We start from the raw sequence: 20,471 nt of genomic DNA on the forward strand, positions 1-20,471 counted from the left end.
TGGTTCCCATGGCAGGTACATATATATATATATTATATAAAATGTAGCCAATAAGGATGTCATTACACATTGGCAAGAAAGCTGGGAATAATTTGTTATGGAGATTACCTAAAGCAGCCCATGGACATTTTAATGGACGTTTTAATAATCTGTGTGAAGTTATTCCACAAGTTAAAACCTTGGAACATTATTAGATTCTTCCATTAAAGCTGCTACAAGGAACCTTTATTTTATGGTGATTCTGGCGGCCCCTGTGGACAAAAGCGGTAGTGTTTCTACCACCTCGTTTCATTGATTTCAAGGGGAATCTGACTGAATCCGACCCAGTGGCAGACATAAAGAAGAACTATAGAAACAGCCAATATTCTCACTAATGGTCTTATTTGTTTATGGGTCATATAGAGGCATCAGTATTAAACTTAACCAATTAAAAGCTCTTTGTAGTTTGTTTAATTTATTTATTTTGGTTGTATATTTTATAAAAAGGATTTAACTGTGACTAATATGCATCTGCTGGAAAGTACTTCCAACTTACCTTTTATTGCTCTTAGGACTTAGAAGTTAGTTTACAGAAGAAAAAAAGTATTTAAAGGCAGTTTAAAGTTCAAGTTTAAATCAGGCAATAATCTACTTTTTAATTTTACTGTCAACTTATCCTATTAAAAGATCCTAAGAACGTAAAACATTATACCAATGAGTTTGTGTATCTTAAGTGGTTTAGACCACCATTGTTTAAAAACTATTAAAATCCAAACCTCTCTACTAGAAATACACTTAAATTCAATTCACTTGCAACAGAAAATATATTTTGAAGGATATTTAATGCCAGACAAATTATTCTATGTATTACTGAACGTAGGTGTATAATCTTAAATTGTTGTTTGCCTATAATTTACCACATAAATGCAAACTCTGGTCATAATCCACCTCAGTGGATCTAGTTTAGTTAAGTTTTAGTAAATTATATTTGTGAGCCCTTTTTAAAAGATTAAAGTCTTTAGTAGGAACCAGGATTTGTTGAAAAATGCTGAATAACACAAATTTTATCCTTTAAGAAACTGTCCTAAATGCGAGTCGTACTTAACCCCTGACCCAGTCTGCTCCTAGAAATAAACTCCTGAAAGGCAGGTGAATAAATAAAAAAAAGTTTTTCAATTATTCATAGTGGAGGAATGTGTGTCATCAACATCATCTCCTGAATTATCACCCAGAATTTGGTTCCCATGGCAGGTCTGATGTTTCAGAGGTCGTGAACTCTGAGCACAGATGCTAATAGAGGAATAAAAGCAGCTTTGCCTTTGCTCCGGCTGCTTGAGTGACATTGATCTTGCAGCAGGGAGACAGTGTCGTCCCTTAGAGACGACATGCATGGTCAGAGGGTACATTTTCCTCTTTTCAGTGTATAAAGAGGGGTAAAAGTTCAGACACCTCATCCTCCATCTTAGTTGTAACATCAAAAGCAAAATTTAACAAACACAATCAAAAGTTACGTAAAAAAATGCATCTTATTAGTGATCAGAAATACATAAACGCTCTTGTATTAGTCTGTAAACCCACATTAAACTGTGATGATTAAGATGTGTTTTTTTTTGGATAAAGTTCCTCTTTTTTAAATTGTGGCAGTGGGGGAGGGTTTAAGCAGAAATTCCCACTTGCTTCCTCCTTAATAAGGCGACTGCTGCTCTAACAGAAAACAGGTTTTTGTTTGTGCTGGAATGTGACGCTTAATTTCGTTTACCAAGGAACTAAAAACGTGAAAACTGTGCGGAGAGCAGGATGTGGGAGCAAAGTGAGGACAGTGCAGCGACAGGTAAGACTTTATAATGTGGATGTAAACTGGTGCTGAGATACTTACTTCAGTCACCTGATGATTATTGCAGTTTCACTAAGATTTTTCAGTATCTAAGTGATGTTATTTATTGTGGAGTAAGACCATTATGTAGTTTCAGTTGAGAAATGTGGGTTTTAAATCAATATTTGGTGTATGAAAAGTTTAGAGATTTCCTTTTTATCAACCATGAAATGTTTCTGTTTTGAGCAGTTTAGTTAGTTTTTTAAATAGTGGATGTTCTTTTCACAACTATGATTTGTGACATTTAAACTGCTTTAAGAAATAAAATAAAAACAGAGCTTGAATGAAATGTTAGCTGCAATGAAGCTCCTGCCAAGAATTACATAAGAAGATACTAATCTCACTTCTGTTAAACATGAAGCTGCAGTCAGCAGCAAGTGAGATTAGCCCAGCATAAAGACTGGGGTTTATGTGCAGGGCAGTTACTTGGTAACACGACTGCGCCAGATGGTTTGTTTCACAGAACCATCTGAGAAGTCGTCATCAGAAACTGTTTGGCAGAGGGCAACGTCCACCAATCAGATCAATGATCATATAATGTAATCAAACTCTTACTGAAGTCAGTCTGGAGAAGAATGAAAGCATCTTTTTTTTTTATCGAGAAAAGCCTTTAATGGGTCTCCTCGCTGCGCTACACCTACTAATTGTTTCCAGTCTTAATGCTAAGCTATGCTAAATTCTTGCTGGCTCCATACTTTGAAGAAATCCAAAGTATGGCTCCATACTTTGGAGAAATCTCGTGAATTCACTTTCTTACTGATGGATCGATACGGTGCTACGTTCATGTCTGTCTGGTAATGAAGCAACAGCTAGCGTCCAGTAAGCTTAACTTAGCACAAAGACAGGAAACAGACGTAAGCAGGTAGCTTTGCTCTGTGCGAAGGCAACAAAATCAAACAAGATCTAGACTAGAAATCCTAAAGCTCGCTAATTAACAGGTTTATACCTCATTTGTTTAATCCGCATTAATACAGAAGTGTAAAAACAACATAACGTGGTCTTATAGGGGGTTATGTGCTGAACTATTTCCTGGCTGGATGTAACAATGGTATCAGCGTTCTCATCTTACTCTCAGCAAGAAAGCAAATGAACTTATTTCCCGAAAGGTCAAACTACTGTTTTAGTAAAACACAAAGCTCTCAGTTTGTTGGACAAAGTGAAGTCACAGCAGGAACCCAGCTACTGTGAGAAGCCACAGAAAGTGAAGCATGTTTCTGTAGGATCCTCCTGTGATTTCACTTCCTGTATTTCTCTCGTGAACCTCCTTCACACTGGCCTGTGAAGTTCCTCTTGTGAGTCACACTGACAGGATGTGAGGATCTTTGATTATCTCGCCTCACATTTGAGTGCGTGCTTTGTTTTCTGTTGCCACACTCTGACTGACAGTCCAACTGTTGCGTGAAGATAAAGTGATTTTCTTCTCCCCACAGAGTCTGACGGAGAGAGTGATTTATCTTTCGAAGATGAGGGAGACATTCAGGTATCACCGTTAGTGACATGCTGTAAATTACTGGTTAATTAATTCCACTTTCTAATGCGCATTAAAGACAGTCAACATGGGAGGAAACACTTATTATCTTACTCAAGCTAATGTACTGTCACCTTGTGGAAGTGAAAAGACTGGTTGAAAAAAAAACATATTTTAATCAGATTATTACATTGAAGTAAAAAGTAAGAAAATAATGAAAAAATAAAAAAACATGATTACATTAACAAGGATAACTTTTTGATGATGATTTTGGTGCCTCCGCCAGCTGATAATAGCATCAAATGTGAATAAAATAAAATCAAATACATCAATTTGTTGTTACCTGATTGATCTATTTTCTCCTGTTTTGCTTGTTTTTTGTGTGTTGATGCTGATTGATAGTGTGAGATCTTGGAGCTGCAGAGGGATGAAGCCAATCAGAGACTGGCTGAATTGGAGGAAGGTGAAAATCTTTTATTAATTTTCATTAACAGCTTGTCCCGATTCAGCATTATAAGAGGGGGTGGAGATTATCCCAGTATGCATCACAGAGCAGATACACTCAAAGTCACATCAATAGGCAATATAAAGGAAAGAAGGATAAAACTAATTTCAGACAGAAAAGGGTTTAAATAATCTTACTGAATTAAAGTTTCAGGTTTATTCTGTGAAATTTGATTCAAATCTCTCTCTTCAGGTCTCCTCTCCTCTCCTGTGAGATGATTAACAACTATCTTTCCTTCATTTTCAGTCTCCAATCAGCTCCTGAAAGAGATTAATGTATTGGAAATCCAGTTCCAAATTGAACGTTCCTGCAGGGAGAATGCTGAGGCGCTGGCTGTCAAAGTATGTGTTTTTACCACTCCTTTCCTTCTTCTTTCCTTATGTCCTTTTGTGGCCCTTTCCCTTATGTGTTTTTACCACTCCTTTCCTTCTTCTTTCCTTATGTCCTTTTGTGGCCCTTTCCCTTATGTCCTTTCCTTTCCTTTTCTTCCCTCTCCTGACATGTCAACTTAAGAAGCAGTGTATGTACATCAAATGATCTCCCACCTCACCTAGGTGACCAAAGAGAACAAAGTCCTGAAGAGGACGAGCCAGATGCTGATGCCGCTCATCCCCGAGCTGCCTGAAAACTTGTCTGCTGTGACCTTTGACCCAGAGGGTGACCAGGTGGTTAACGGTGACGTGGTTGATCTTGGTGAGGACAGCAATGAGGGGACGCTGCTGCTGGAGAGTCAAGCCAAGATCGCAGGTGAATTCACAAGACTAAAAATCAGACGTCTAACTGGAGCCAAGAACAACTAATAATAATCAGCAGTGTACATTATAAGGAATATATGAAGCAATGATAACCTTAAAAGAAAAATCATGGAGTCATGTATAAAGTGCTGAGGTAACATAATAAAATGCTTTAATGCTTTGGGATTTTGGGAAATGGATTATTTTTCTATAACTCATCATAAATCTCTTCCTGTCTGTGTGTCAGAGCTGCAGACGTCAGTGGACGGTCTGCTGGCTGAGAAGCTGCAGCTGGAGAAACAAGTGGAAGATCTGACCAAAGAACAGGTGCAACTCAGAGAGCAGGTACATTACTGTATGTGTGTGTGTGTGTGTGTGTGTGTGTGTGTGTGTAGGGTATCACAGATGTTTTTCTCTCAGCTAGCTCTGGAGGTCGAGGAGAAAGAGGCCATACTGAGGAAAATAAGCAAACAGAGCAGGACCATTAATAAAATCAAACGAGGTGAGTCCTCATCACATACAAATAATTATTATTTTAATTATTGATGAGTCTCTTATCTTAGTTTTTATCTATACAATTTTTTAATCAAATAATTAATTCATTATTTAATCTAGGAAATGTTAAAAATTGTGAAAAATGTAATTTCACCTAAATTACAAAAAACACCAAAACAACTAGTGATGTCCAGCCATACAAACAGGTTACAAGCAGATTTCTGCTGCCACTCTAATACAATGGAGGTGTTTATTGTTACTGTAGAGTTTCATATAAAACAGAGAAAAGCAGCAAATTCTCATAATTAAGTGACTTGAGTGTGTGAATATTTGACATTTTCTGCTTCATAAAATGTGTTTAATCTTCTGCAGGTTGACTAATTTATTAAGCAATGAATCATTTCAGTGCTACATTTCATTTTCACTTCAAAAACATAACGAAAGTCACAAATACCATCGTAAATAGCTCTTAATTTGTGTCTGTGTGTGTGTGTGTGTTTTTGTGTGTATGAATACATGCACAGTCTCCCAGCTTGTCACAGAGGAGTTCACAGAGATGTCTCAGAAGCTGGAGCTGGAGCAGGGCCTCCGGCAGCACGCTGAAGTCTTCGCCCACCAGGTGTGAGCACGTGGCATGTGTGTGTGTGTCTGTGTGTGTACGTGTGTATTTTTTTTTGCACGGCACAAAACATTTTGTCATATATTCACACCTATAGATAGTGAGGGTGACAGGTCGTGCCACAGGAAGCGAGCAGGAGTGTTGGCGCTGACCTTCGGGCAGCTACGGCGAACACACGGACACTCTCTGGAAAGGGGGGAGGAAAGACACACACACACACACACACACACACACACACACACACACACACTTCTTGCTGTCAGGGTGCAGCTGATGTGGCGGGACAGGAGAAGGGGTCTCCATTCTCTGTTTTCACACCCATGACAATTTGGTCGAATCCGGGCTCTCTGTGTGTGGCGAGGCGTTCACACACACAACACAAAAGCAGACACACTTGTACACATGCGGGAGAAAACACCAATTCTTTTAAAATCCACATACCCAAACACACACAGACACACACACATACACACACACACACACACACACACACAGTTTTTTTGCTGCCCCAGCTGCTCCTATAATGAAGGCCTTTTCTTTCAAAAAACATCTCTCTGTTCCCTTCCCTTCCCATTTAGCCCCCCCTTCCCCATAATTAGTGGTCATCACTGCTGCTGAAGGAGAATAGTGGTCTTTAAGCACAACCTGTCTTTGCCTGACACCTTTATGTTTTCCCGAGCATATAGCAATTGTCGCCTTTGTGCACGTTGTCCTCCATTTACCGGACAGGCGCACAATGGGCTTCCTTGCAGGGGTCCTTACCTGTGAAAAGGACCCCCAACTGTTCACACAATTCAGCCCCTTTACTCTCAATTCATGGTAAAAGACCCCCCTGCGCTGAATGCCTCTTGTATGCACTACTATTTGTCTGTTTTCATGTGTTTTGAAAACACCAACCATTCACACCTCTCCTCTGTGATGCATGGTGGTATAATGATGCAGGGTCTCAAACAGGAAACAATTTGGAGGTTTTGTGTGTGTGTGTGTGTGTGTGTGTGTGTGTGCTGTGTGTCTTTGTCTCTTTGTGTAGCTGTGTGTGGTTGGGATCTCTGTGTTTGTATGTATGAAATAATTGTGCTAATTGCTGTGTGAAAATTGCTTTCTGCTTAAGGGAGACCAGAGATTAGAGCGGTGTAATTTGCAGCGTGGAGCCTCGTGCTGCATGCGCTGATACAGAGCTCACCAAACCTGCTGCTGCGGTTTGTCGTCACGGTGAAAACACAGAAATGAAAACTATTATTTTCCACACACTTCCTGTTCTCTGATCACGGATCTGCTCTCAAAAAGCGCCCATACAATCTGATACAGTTTAGGAATCCAATATGAGTGTCCTTTGGTGTTTTTTTTTATGGCTGATTCAGATTTTCTGGAGTCAATATATAAAAAAACGCCTGGTGGTTGAGAGAGGAACAAATATAAATAAATTCAAAATGAATAGGAAATAACATTTTCTTACTATTGGGGGGGATACATCTAACTAGTTTACCTTTGTGGACTAATAAAAATCTGATTTAATCTGTCCCTCCGGGATTTCGCAGACTTTTTGTTGGGATTGTGGTGGCCTAAAATGCCTGATTTCACAGCAGTAAAAAAAAATTGCGATGCATATGGCAACATTTTCCGGCTTTTTTGCAATTAAATTGCGAGAGCAAGTGAAAATTGCATATTTTATTTTGTATAGTTCATTAAAAATTGAAGACTACTTCTACCAGTGAGAATAAAACTGTAGTTTGGTGACATATGGCTCGATGCTTTGCGTGGCGGACTGCTGTGATTGGTGAAACTACAGGGAAACTACAATGATTGGTCAAATTTGCAGAAAAGTTGTTGTAATTGACAACAAATCACTCGCAACATCGCAGCTTCCTAAAGGGACTTTCCAAACCGATCAATACCCACGTTTTAACTCCATATAAGGTATTAAACATTGCACAAGCTCACGCAAAGAGCAACAGGTTTGTTTATCGTATTCTGATCATTTATGACCTCTAAACCACGCTCATTAACAATAGCTGGTGTATTTATTTGTCACACCAGAAAGACGAAAGAATCACATTTCACCAGTGAATCAAGGCAAAGTTTGACATTTTCCATTTTTCAACACAAACCACTTATCACGATGTTATAGAAATGATGCTTTGTCTCAGAGCTAAATCATCCTGTTTGCATTGTTACTATTCATCAGTGAAGCCGATGACTAATTCTAACAAGGCTTCCAAGTCTTTGTTCAGTCAAACACTGGTTTGAAAACATTTTGTCTGCCTTCTGACAACCTCCTGGGGGAGAAAATTAACAAGCAGCCATTCAGATCTCACTTTATTCTTCCTCTTAATTGTAGTTCATTGTCACAAATGTATTTTCTTTTTCCATTTTTGTAGAAGCACATGATCATGAAGATGTGTTTAAGATGTCAGGAGGTGAGGCTAGATTTGGTTTTTGTCTTGTCAGATGATAGTGCAGCAGAAAGAGGCCCAGAGTCCGAGCGTGTTGCTGATGCCGAGCTCAGAGACCGGCCTGCAGCTGCAGCAGGCGCTGGAGCAAATCTCCACCATCAGCACAGCCCTGTGTGATATACAGCGCACCTACCAGGACCAGGTGTGTTGTTTAAAAGATTTTTAAAAAAGGGTATCTACTACTGTCTATTCATGCTCGTCATCATCGTCCCCTGTTTCTTTCATCCCTGTGTGCAGGTGAAACAGAGTCAGAGCGTCGTGGAAGAGAGCAGCGTCCTCTCTGAGCTGCAGAACCTGAAAGAGCAGCTGGAGAAGAGTGAGGAGGAGAGGAAGGCCCTAGAAGATAAGCTGTCTGAGGCTAACGGCACTGTCACACAGCTCCAGGAGGAAGGTAGCTGCTAGTGGAGAAATGTTTCTTAGCAAACATGCCTAACAAAAGCAATAACTGAATGTTGAAGCCAAAGTGGAGGTGCCTTACGATTCTCAATGATTCTCAAGATTATTGCCAATTCATTTTCTGTTAATTGACTAATTGATTAATTCTTTCAGCTCTAGTTCTTGTATAAACTGTTAATTGATAACAAAGTCAGATTAAATATCAATTGAATGGTTAAATAATTAATGAGCAGTCAGATAATGACAGTGGAGAAAAGAAGTATAAAGTGGCATAACATGGAAATGAAGTACAAGTACTTCAGTAAATGTACTTTCGTTTCATTTCACCGCTGATCGATGACATTTCTTCATCCCTCTGACTCTGAATCCAACATTATTTGTACATTTTATAAGTAACAATGTACTGATGATCAAAAGTAATGTTTTTGTATCTTCCTCTGTAGTGAAAAAGCTCCAGGATACACTGACCAAGGAAAGTAAAACTGATGAACCAGAGGAGAAATCCACACCTGCTCCTCCTCCTCCTCTTCTTCCTCCTCCTCCTCCTCCTCCTCCTCCACCTCCTCCACCTCCCACTACCTAGTATGTTCTTTCTATCTACCATTAAAATGATGGGGAGTTTCAGCAGACAATGATAGCTAAAATGATTCAGAGGCTTTTAACACTCAACAACAAAAAAATGATTCTTCACCAAGTATGACAATTTGAACCTTGTGACTCTCTCTCTCTCTCTCTCTCTCTCTCTCTCTCTCTCTCTCTCTCTCTCTCTCTCTCCCTCGCTCTCTCTAGTTCCTTTCCTGATTTCCTGAGAAGCAGGAGGAAAGATAGAGCCAGCGACGCCGGTCAAAACCGTGAGTTTCACACTTTCATTAAAACTGCAACAAGGTCACAGGAAACCTATTTTTCGCCCTGATGCAGAGATTTATCCGGAAGGTGAAAACTCTTACCAGCAATTGTTTGACTTAACACACTCAACATTAGTGCGTTTATCTCAGAGTGACCTGTCTCCTTATTTCCTCTTCCCCCCAAAATCAGGAGAAGCTCCCTCACATCGGTGTCTTCCCAGTGTTGCATCTTAAACAATATTAAGAACAAAAACACTGTTGCACACTCATCCTGTAGACTGGAAAAAAACAAAAATTACGTAGAACTTGCATCAACATTGCACCAGAAATTAGCTAAAATTTGTGTCCACCAGAGATTCATTTGACTAAGGAATGAATGTTGATTTTCCCATTGACAACAAAAGCCAGATGTTAGTGGGTATGAGATGAGCGTGTACACTATTATCTGCGACTGTTCAACCAACTAAAGTATCTGTATTCGTATATTAGTATTCGGGATGGGTGGCGCTCAAACTGGAAGTGGGTGCGATTAAGCAGAAGTTGTTCATTCAAGCTTGAAATTGATATTGATCAAAAGTTTCTATATTTATTAGAAAACTATTTAAACAATGGAGCTTCAGAGCAACGTTTTTGATCACAAGAGTAAGAGAACTATTTACAAAACAAGGATTTTTAATAAAAGTTTAGTATATTTACGAGTCCAGATATTGACATATTTTACTCGTTTGATACTCGTACATTATCTGTCCTGGATCCTCGCTCAGTCCTGGCTCTTATGGTTTGAAACAGTAAATATTTTGATCCATTGTTTCTACTCTTTAAGAACCAGCACCCCTGTTGAACATGAAGGCGAAAGCGGTGGATGAAATGATGGAGAGAATAAAGAAAGGCATCATCTTGAGGCCCATGAAGAGAATCCAGGTGCGCAAATTGTATTCGCAGATTAATATTAATAAATAATAAACTGTGATAACTAATATATACCTTTGCTCACAGGAGGATGACAGCTCGTGGAAGGTCAGTTATCCTCATATTCGTTTGTTACTTATTATCTTTATTATAAAATTCCCAAATATTCCCCATCTTCAGATTAAATCTTAAATGTTCCCACAGGACCAGAGGAGTGAAAACAGAAAATCAGCCATCCTGGAGTTGAAAGGGATGCTGGTAATGTACTTAAACTTGCTTTTGTGTCAAGAAGCCAAAACCTTGAATGATAAATGACAGTTTTTAAAGCATCTTTAACCATTCCGCACACCAGGACAACATAAAACACCAGCCTCACCGCAGAATACCATCCAGGAGTGGATTTGGCCGACATGTCGGGGACGCAGAGCTCCTGCAGGTTCTCCAGAGGAGGAGGAGAGCGATGGGAGAGAACTCCTCAACACAAACACAGGGTACGCTGTCCTGTCACTCCTCTATGATCACAAGGATGCTACACTGTGTCTGTGTCTGAGGCTATTGTCTATATTAATGGTCTGTGTTGGGCCATATGCTGCAGCACAACTGAATTAGTAAATCTTATGTCTTGAGGGAATAAACCCACATTAGGATCGCAATCATGGTTTACTATATTGTGCATAACACAATATTACAGATAGCTGTACTTTAGGAAACTTAAGGGCCTATAATACCCTTTAGAGTGTGTTTGAGACCAGTGAGAAGCAGTGAGACTTCCTGGTAAAATAATAAAGGTAAAGGTGATAAGTTTTTCAATACTAAAGCTGTCAGAAATGATGAGACATTTTAATTAGAACTTGGTTGATAAAAGAGAAATTTCAATCTACATACGACTGTTTTGTGGTCTTGGACAGCACATTTTGTCATATGTCACTTCTCCTGCACATTATCACACTCGCACACCTGGCGTTTAACCACGCCTGTAGCTCATGCTGTAGCTGCCAGTATAGTTCCTCAAAGGATGCTGATTGGTTTGGACTCCTATCTTCAGTATTTATAATCAGAACAAAGTGCTTTATCATATCATTTTGTTCAGCTGTTATCATTTAGTTTTTCATTTTTTGGGATTTGTGCCTAACCTGAGGTTGCGGTCATCTCTTGGTCAGACCCCCAGCCAGGTCCACAGTGTGTCCCAGCAGCAGGAGATGTTCCCTGGGCAAGCGAGAGCGGCAGCGCCCCTGTGCTCCGGAGGCTGAAACAGAACCGAGAGAAGAGAGACTCTCGCATCAGAGCATCTGCACTGATCATCAACCAGGACAACTGAGAGAAGTTACAGGAAGAAATACAGTTTTTAAACTTCACTGTAGTCAAAGTGTCATTGCTGTTTTGTATGAGGATGTACTGAATATGAGTTTGTTGAGCAAACTGCACCTGCAATACTTTTTTTTTGTCAGTGATTTTTTGAATATCACTTTTCTTAGACTTTATATTGACTATATTTTACTATATAAGTGTTGAATTAATACATGAAAACATTGCTTTATGATAAAATGTCAGTGAACTTGAGCTTTATTCACCTCAGGATCAAATAATGTCAGAAAACAGTTCTTAATGTCTGTTTTATTCTCCTGGAAGTACCAGACTGGAGGCCTACATTGCAAACAAACATCAAATCCCACATTCAGGTAAAGAAAAACAATAACAAAGCATTTAAAATGCCATTTAACCCAGATCTGCTTCAAAAAGCCAGAACTTGTTGCGTGTGAAAGGAAATGAAACTCATTCAGTCGTGTTTGATGTCCATCATCGTTCTTTTTTCGGTGCCTCGGTTTTAGATGATCTAAGTGCAAGTTACAGGATTTTTTATGCTACACAATATAGATGAAGGTAGCCTGCACCATAAAAGAAACCCACTTAGGTTATATGAATACCCTTGCCCACTTCTCTTCCAAGGTGTCTGTCTCTTAAAGCGCGATCCAGCAGAAAAGATGGAGGCTGCCATTTATTTAGGCACATTAAGGCTCTCACACCCAGAGCCCAGAGGTGTTGTTGAGATAAGAGCCTCAGGTGATCTGTGTCTCTTCCTCCTGAAAGTATCTTTATATGCGCAAGGTCGCCTTTTGTTTTCTCACCTCCACAGAGATATTGTAAATATGTGCGCTTGCATGCATGAATGAACACATAGCCTATCACCACGCTATGTGCCTTTGTTAAAAGCATTTGAAAAGAGGATAAGGTTACTCTCACCTTTGACTCTGACACCATTTTAGTTTCTTCACACTGTTTCACATTATATATTTACTTCATTTAGCTCTTTTTACTAGAAGGTCTAGGTCTTTTCACTCTCCGGCATACATTTTTTATTGTTTTTGCCTCTTCAATCTCAAAGGTGTTAGCTTTTGAGACGCAGTAATGTATTCTGCCTCCTCCGTGTTATTGAATCAATGCACATGAAAGCCAGTGTGTGTGTGTGTGTGTGTGTGTGTGTGTGTGTGTGTGTGTGTGTGTGTGTGTGTGTGTGTGCGAGAGAGAGCAAGAGCTAGAGACTTACAGATAATGAACGACAGACAGGAGGTTATGAAAGTGATATATTCAAGGATAGTGATACCAAGGATGTGTTAACAAGAGACAACAATGTAGAATTACATGCTTCTCTCTTATTTGATAGCTTTCCATTGACCTCCATGGAACAGATGAGGGTGTGATCATACACACTGCCGTGAATGAAAGACTACTTTGATCTGAGTGGACTGTGGCTATAATATTGTGCTCTCATCATATTAAAGCTACGATTCCTGAAAAGGTTCCAGAGAAACCGGCTTAGTTTATAAAAGAAGACAGAGATGTGGCAGATGTATGGGCGTACGACACTCTGCAGCAAGATGCTTCAAACAAATTACATCATTTCATATAATAAGTCTATAAGAGGAGTCATTGAGTTAGTTAGAGTGCTGGCTATGACTATACAAATACCGTGGGAGCTCATAAAAGGTTGTTCAGTGAGAGCTTTGACTGCACAAGTCTCCTTGACAATGAACTAGAGGCAGGAATGAGACAGTTAAGTGGTGTTTTAATAATATCATATAAAGAAAATTAATACGTTTGGGACACACTGAGCATGAAAGTGGAAACTCAACTCAAACGTATACCTATAATGTTTTTGTGTTTGACCTTTAATAACTTTAGGAAGCTTTTTATACACAGGAAATGTAAATTATTTCTGAGTTTTATTCCTTTCAGTCGACCTCTTGGTTCAACTTTGATCTTTATATATTGATGTGAAGTGGCAAACCCAACATTATAGGCTGTGGATATGGAACCGCCAGTGATGTACTCTGTACTGTTTGAGGCACAGGGGCGGAAAAAAATAAACCGGGGACCGGCACACAGAAAATTGCGATGCGTTTATGGTGAAACAGCTTAGTCAGGGTTAGGATTAGCACCCTAGAGGACACTTAACGAAGGTTTCTTCACTGGAAGGACGCCATAGAGAGCGGGTTTTTTTCCGAACATGGGGGCACCAGGGGGAACAGCTATTTCCTTCCCAGTGCAACATCTATATCTATATATAAATATTTTGTCTGTGTGAAATATAAAAGCCTATTTCTTTCAGGAAAATAAAAAAATAAATGTAATGCATGACAAAAATAAAAATACTATAAGTCAGTCAGGGTGCTGCCATTGTGCGTGTTGGCTACACTAAATGGATCAAAACCTTAATCAACATCATCGGTAGTTGCTGCATTTACAATATATCAGCGTGTAGAGTTCGATTCCCTCAGCTCCTCCTGTCCTCGAGACACCGAGGAGACACCGAGGAGACACTGAGGAGACACTGAACCCCAGATTGGTTGCAGATGCTCAGAGCACCTTGTCTGACTTAAAGCAACCATCCCCCCCCCCATTTAACTCACACTACAGCTTTGAGACATCAGATTTTTAACTGCCACTTCTCCTCCAAACACAGAGGGCGCTACAGACACAACAAATCTTTCCCTCCTGGAGACAAGCCCCTTCTTTCCTGCTCTCCTCAGCCTGCACCGAGACCACAAGAGAGGAGGGGGGGGAGGAACTTTGACCGGCGCTCCAGTGCTAGTTAGCAGCCACCTAGCTGTGTTTCTGTTATTATTTTATTATTAGTTTGTTGTTTCACATGCAGAGAGATGTGGTTTATTTATTTACTCAGCTGGCTGTCGCTGGTCATCCAGATATCCTTCGTCACTCTCGCGATAGGTGAGTGGAGGCTGAGAGTGCCTGCAGGTTGTTAGCCGCACTAGCTGCCGTGCTAATGCGAGCGGAAACGAGTTTAAGTTGGTGAAGTTGGACCATTTAAGTCCGGTTTCACTGAAGCTGCGACCGTGTTAAACATTAAACAATGTGTTCATGATACAGTGCAAACAGTGGCCCTGCCTCCATTGGACATACGTAGCGTGTGTTACTTTGTTCAAGTGCTGTTAGCTTTCCGACTGCAGCGAGCTACAGGCGACGAAGAATATACTTTATTTTTAAGCTTTTACAATGATAGGACTTTTATGTACCCTTAATTAAAAGTGCAGCGGTGTATTAAAGTGAGATTTTAGCACCTCGTTATATCTAAATCGTTTATTTGGTGCTCGGAAACTCTTCTACTGGATGTAATGTTTGCTAATAGGTAGCTAGCATTCAGCGTTTTCTCTCTCTCTCTCTCTCTCTGTCTCTCTCTCTCTTCAGTAAGGGTTTATCGATACACACTAATCAATCAAAAGGCCTCGTCACATACAACACAGTGGGTTGGTTGACAAAAGACAGCTACTCTAACCCTTTTTAAAACTTTGATGTGAAACTCGTCTAGGAGCTCTGTTCTGTCCACGTCATCAGTTATTTACCTGGCCAGGTAAACACCTGCTGCAGCTGGCAGGTGTGACTAACAGGCTGTGTCAGCCTGTTTCTTTAATACAAATGTATTGTTTCCTTTTATGGTCGTGCAGGAACACGGATATCAGCTCGCCACGTTTGTTATCTTGTTATCCGGCTCAATGATGTCACCATTTTATAATAAGGGAACTATTAATGGTTGTGAAATCCCCTGGATTATATTTGCACCTAGAGTATCTTACTAGTTCCTCTCCAATGGACTGTTCAATCACATACAGGCTGGAAAAAGGGCTACACAGCATATATTTTATTACTGTGTTATCACCAAATAAAGAGAGTCAACAAAAGCCAAAAGTGTTTCTCACAACGTGGCAACTCTTATTAATGATAACTGATTTGCAAAGTATTGGATATTAACCATGATTTAGAAGTTAAATACATTTATTAACCCTTAAAAGAAAGCGGGAGATTTTTACTTAGTAGCTTTCCTCCTGTTTGTTGCCTGTTCATAAGCTGCTTTGTAACATTGCAGCAGTAAGACATTTTAACTTATGACTGCTCTCACCCCTACTTTCTTACTTCCTATTATCTTCCCACCCCTCAATAGGAAATGACAAACACTAAAGATTTGTCATCACATGCTTCATTTGTTGACCCTTTCTTGTGCAATACTGCCTGATTTTAATCACAACTTTGCTTCTTTTATACCATATTTCTTTCAAACAGTGTTTTTAACATTAGTTAAATCCAACAAGCAGCAATGTTTTTTAGTTTTTTTTAAATGGCCCAATTTATTGTTTATATTTTATTTATTTATGGTGAGCTGTCCAGTGCTGAGAGGTGCAACAAAGTTGAGTGGTCTGCTACCAGACAAAAAGGAGGTCAAAAGAGCAAAACTGTTTGCTGTCGTTGCTTTTCTTCAATCTTTTTCTGTCTTTTTACAAAATGTGGATTGCCTTTGCTGGATGAAGCTCTCAGACTCTTCCATGAGCTGACATCCTTCTCAGCTCCTGGCATACATGTTTTGATTAGTTTGATTCATTGTCTGCCTCTTTTTGGTGTATCGCCTTCATTCCTGTGGGGCCTGTCTGTGTTGCCAGGGTTTTTTTATTAACCTACTTGATTGAACTGATATTATTTGGCCTGTCTGTGTTGCTTTGTATATTGGCGGTGGGGCAAGGTATTGAATACCGATTGGGTAGTGGCAGAAATGTGCCTTAGGATAAAGAAAAGAAAACTGTAAAGTACTGAAAGTTTGCCTTGAATTTGTGTTCAGATTCATACTCTAAATATCATTTAACATTTAAAATATCATTTTCATCAATATACATTTTGAGAGCTATCAAGAGATTTGTAGAAAAGCATGTTAATATTCCTCAGAACAAGGTATTGAGCGATCATTTCCCTTAAGTATAATTTTGGTAAGGGTACCAAAACTCAGGTATTGTATCGTAACTAGACTTAAAAAAAAAGTTTAAAACCATACCAAGCCTTACTGTTGACTGCAGTGTAGATAACACTATTCATGGTCTAAACTTATAATATCTCTTGTATTCTCAAACATCTCTTATACACTATTCAGATTAACAAATCAATCCTTTTGTTTTTGAACCCTAAATATTAGTTAAAAAGTGGCACATTGAGTTAATAGTTTTAAAATAGTAATTTGTGTTGATTTCCAGCACAGATAAAACAATTCTTGCTTCATGTTTTTTGTTGTTATTCCTCTTTTCCTGCTTATGACTTCACCTTTGTCTTCACCCAGCTGCTGGCCTGTACTACTTGGCAGAACTAATAGAAGAATACACAGTAGCCACCAGTCGAATAATAAAGTACATGATAATGGTGAGTAAGTGGATATAGGTTGATGTCTTTTAAAGAATATATTCTACAGCAGGAAAATACGCAGTCGTCAACTCCTGTGTCAAACGTCTGTTTTGACTGTTTGTGTGAATGTGTCCAGTTCTCGACAGGTGTGCTGGCATGTCTCTACATTTTTGAAGGCTTCCCAGTGTTGATGGTGGGAGTCGGCCTCTTCACCAACCTGGTGTACTTTGGCCTCCTGCAGACTTTCCCGTACATACTGCTGAGCTCCCCGAACTTCATCCTCTCCTGTGGTAAGTGTAACAGACTCTGGCATTAGGTTCTCGATATCAGAATCACCTAAAGAGAATAAAAAACTGAGAACCACTGGATCGATGCTTTCTGGTATTTATGTAAAACTAAAAAAAGACAGCCTCCTTTTCGATTAACTGAATGAAAAGATGAATGTATTTGACCTCCTCCAACATTGTTTCTTTCCCTTTGTTTCTCCCAGTGTTGGTGGTGGTGAACCATTATATGGCCTTCCAGTACTTTGCACAAGAGTATTATCCATTCTCAGAGGTAAATTCATTCAGATTTACTATACCATGTAAAGTCTTTGATATACTGCTTTTTTTATGATTTGGAGAAAGATTTCTGCCATTACCGTGTCTCCTATACTTGTCTTTATAATATTTGATTTGTTCCTGACTGGTATAAAGGTGCTGGCATACTTCACCATCTGCCTGTGGGTGATCCCCTTCGCCTTCTTTGTGTCACTGTCAGCGGGGGAAAATGTGCTACCGTCCACCATGCAACAAGGAGGTGAGATTTTGTCTTTCTTTTCTTCAGCATGTTGTTTATGATTGAAGCATTCGGAGCGACTAAGTGGCATTTCTGACCTAGTGGGACCCCCCCTGAGACAAAATCAAGATAACTTTCTTTATATCTCAACAAGCTCTTTGAGGAAACATAGTTTACAGTGTAATGTGAGAAAGTACACTGTGATCAAGTGACAGCGATCTCTATGTCCTTTCAAGGAACATGTGAGGTTAAGCCCATGGGGTAACAATAGTCCCACGGCTAATATCAGCCCGGCTAGCTCAGTCGGTAGAGCATGAGACTCTTAATCTCAGGGTCGTGGGTTCGAGCCCCACGTTGGGCGCACTCCCATTTTCCCTCTGTGGGATCAGTTTAGTTTATTCTATCTTTAGTATCTTCTATCTTAAGCAGTAATTATATTTATATATATATATATATATATATATTATTTTTACATCACTGCCAGCCACTTTCCAAAGCACATAATACGTTTCCAACCTAGTTCAATATAAAAGTCCACTTACAGAGACTTTGCCACCTCTAAACCTTCACAGGATAACCAGATAGATGATGGATGAATGGTATAATTAACAACTGCCCTCTTCTTTTTTTTGTTTTTAGATGACGTGGTGTCTAATTACTTCACTAAGGGCAAGAGGGGGAAGAGGTCCGGGATCCTTCTCGTGTTCTCTTTCCTCAAGGAGGCAGTGCTGCCCAGCCGACAGAAAATGTACTGAGGAGCTCAGACTCGGGGTGCAGCCTCGCCATCGGGGGTGTGCGTGTGTGTGTATGTGTCGGCGATTTAAGGGGGAAGCAGGAAGGACAAAGGAAATTTGTTTCTGGATGGAACTAAAATGAAGCAGTGGCCGAAGTGGAAGAAGAGCACACGAAGAGGACGGACCAATGAACAGAACAGAGCTTCCTGCTGGACGAGCCCACGAGTTTACACAGGCCATGTTCCTCTCTTATTTTTTTTTTTTTCCTGTCTGTCTGTACTGACAACAACATCTAATAGAGACCTCACTGAGAGGATCTTGTCTGTAGCGCAGTGCTTTCTAATTGTCACGTTGGACTCCATTTTTTAAGCTTTGGTATTAAAGTATGTACGTGCAGGGGTCTGAAATTAACAACCACCAAATACCTGTAAATTTTGACTTTGGCAGATAAATCCTTATCATTTTTCTTCTTGAGATGACATCTGCTGTCATTTGTGTGTTGTAGTTTCTCACACTTCATCTGATTCAATACACAAAGTAGCATTAGGAGACGAAATACAGATGAAGAAAGCGGGTTGAGGATAAATCAGACAGCTTAGTGGTACTTTCTGGATAAATTCTGGTGTCAGAGCTTGGATTTTGGTGTGAAGCGATCCTTGAAAGGAAACAAAAAGTGTTTTTATGTGGCAAACCAGCTGCAGGAGAAAATGCCTTCGGTCACCACAGAAGCGCTTATTAAGATTACTTTAATTGAGAAATGGAAGTCTAAAGTTTAATTGTAAGGAGGCAGTGTGTGATCTATGGAGACGTCCTGTTCCAAATATAATGTCTGACGTGGTACAAATACTCTGCCCGGTTGCATCACATCGGTGAAAAGGAGGTTAATAAAGGCACTTAGAAAGGATTACTCCATAATTAAACACCCTTAAATCCGACGTGGCCACAAAAACGATGCACTTTTCTTTTTTTTTTTATCTCTTGCATCTACACTTTAATTAATCACCAGCGCTGTAGTCTGCAACATGCCTGTCTTTTCTGGGCAATTTTTAAAAAATTCAAAGTAATAACAAACTGACATTTTTTTTTTTGTACATTGATTGTTCGGTTAACGCGACATCAAAGACAAATGGAAACCCTTCTGAAGATCGAACCTGTGCAATGACTCTTGTAAGCTTACAGTTGTCGGGGACAAAAGCTGCTCAAAGCGGTTTGATGAGAGTACTATTAAAGAGGCTGAAATTCCTTTTTACCAATTACTGAGTGCGATTTATTGGTTGGTATGCACACCAAGTGTATAATAAAATAAAAGCGATTTTAATGAAAAAATGCTGATGAAATTATTCTTTTCACAGGTTGGTGTTCAAGGAAATAAAAGGCCAAAATAGATGTACTGATCGTCGTCATTTCCAATTAAATTGGATAAATTCACTCGTTCAGTGTTAAATTTTATTTGCAGTACAATGGTTTTTCCAACTTGTCACACCGTGTGTGTGTGTGTGTGTGTGTGTGTGTCTGTGTGTCTGTGTCGGACTGTCTGTCTGTCTAACTGGATGGCGCTATGTTATTCAAGTCCCATATGGCTCGGTCACAGTGGGTGCACCAGGTTTAGGCTAGTGTGCACTCTGACCCCCACTGAGGTGTGAAGTGCTTCACAAAGTAAAGGGAAAACCGCGACACACACACACACACACCTTTAGCTGACAGGCCACAGCTCACAGTTACACACATGCTGTTGACAAGCCCTCACCTGGATCCCGAGTCAGTTCCCTGGGGGAGGATCAGTGAAAGTGCAGGGATACATCTGTGACAGGTGACCCAGTTCACTGAGGTTTTCTCACCCTTCACTCACCCCTCCGTTGCCCCTCGCTTTTGGAGGTGCAGTGTCTGGTAGCGTGTGGCGTTTTTGATTCTGTCACCTTCAGCCAAAGTCGGGGGGGGAGCAGGATATTTTTTTGCCTGTAAATACTCTTGTACAATTGTACAGATGCGTGATTTCTTAGACCCAT

The 20,471-nt window shown here is 39.9% G+C and overlaps 2 protein-coding genes and 1 non-coding gene across 4 annotated transcripts; all 3 read left to right on the top strand.

The window, feature by feature from the left end:
• The first annotated feature begins 1,644 nt into the window (after positions 1 to 1,644).
• Positions 1,645 to 11,821, top strand: shtn2 (shootin 2). Of its 2 annotated transcripts, none has more exons than XM_051428624.1 (17): positions 1,645 to 1,810; positions 3,283 to 3,332; positions 3,723 to 3,783; positions 4,072 to 4,166; positions 4,380 to 4,572; positions 4,807 to 4,904; positions 4,980 to 5,061; positions 5,579 to 5,673; positions 8,122 to 8,268; positions 8,364 to 8,517; positions 8,966 to 9,104; positions 9,312 to 9,373; positions 10,191 to 10,288; positions 10,364 to 10,384; positions 10,481 to 10,534; positions 10,629 to 10,767; positions 11,437 to 11,821. In XM_051428624.1, the coding sequence occupies exons 1-17, from the start codon at positions 1,777 to 1,779 to the stop codon at positions 11,592 to 11,594; spliced, it is 1,680 nt and encodes a 559-aa protein (XP_051284584.1). In that variant the 5' UTR covers positions 1,645 to 1,776; the 3' UTR covers positions 11,595 to 11,821. The 2 variants fall into 2 exon arrangements, with proteins under 2 accessions (XP_051284584.1, XP_051284585.1); XM_051428625.1 differs by having other exon boundaries at positions 4,807 to 4,886.
• Positions 11,822 to 14,286: 2,465 nt separating this feature from the next.
• Positions 14,287 to 19,851, top strand: tex261 (testis expressed 261). The gene is made up of 6 exons (XM_051428628.1): positions 14,287 to 14,503; positions 16,890 to 16,969; positions 17,088 to 17,241; positions 17,442 to 17,509; positions 17,650 to 17,752; positions 18,371 to 19,851. Exons 1-6 carry the CDS (start codon positions 14,434 to 14,436, stop codon positions 18,484 to 18,486), a joined length of 591 nt encoding a protein of 196 aa, XP_051284588.1. The 5' UTR covers positions 14,287 to 14,433; the 3' UTR covers positions 18,487 to 19,851.
• On the top strand, positions 18,020 to 18,092 carry trnak-cuu (transfer RNA lysine (anticodon CUU)). The gene has a single exon. It is a non-coding gene; the product is annotated as a tRNA-Lys (tRNA).
• Positions 19,852 to 20,471: the final 620 nt, after the last annotated feature.

The sequence above is a fragment of the Dicentrarchus labrax genome, unplaced genomic scaffold (genome assembly GCF_905237075.1).
Source record: "Dicentrarchus labrax unplaced genomic scaffold, dlabrax2021, whole genome shotgun sequence".
Lineage (NCBI taxonomy): Eukaryota > Metazoa > Chordata > Actinopteri > Moronidae > Dicentrarchus > Dicentrarchus labrax.

Bases quoted from the DNA above. Each gene is read 5' to 3' on its own strand.
- shtn2 (XM_051428624.1), top strand. From the start codon at position 1,777: ATGTGGGAGCAAAGTGAGGACAGTGCAGCGACAG. The intron at 1,811-3,282 runs GTAAGACTTTAT...TTCTCCCCACAG, and splicing joins TGAGGACAGTGCAGCGACAG to AGTCTGACGGAGAGAGTGAT. The intron at 8,269-8,363 runs GTGTGTTGTTTA...CCCTGTGTGCAG, and splicing joins AGCGCACCTACCAGGACCAG to GTGAAACAGAGTCAGAGCGT.
- tex261 (XM_051428628.1), top strand. From the start codon at position 14,434: ATGTGGTTTATTTATTTACTCAGCTGGCTGTCGCTGGTCATCCAGATA. The intron at 16,970-17,087 runs GTGAGTAAGTGG...GAATGTGTCCAG, and splicing joins TAATAAAGTACATGATAATG to TTCTCGACAGGTGTGCTGGC. The intron at 17,242-17,441 runs GTAAGTGTAACA...TGTTTCTCCCAG, and splicing joins GAACTTCATCCTCTCCTGTG to TGTTGGTGGTGGTGAACCAT.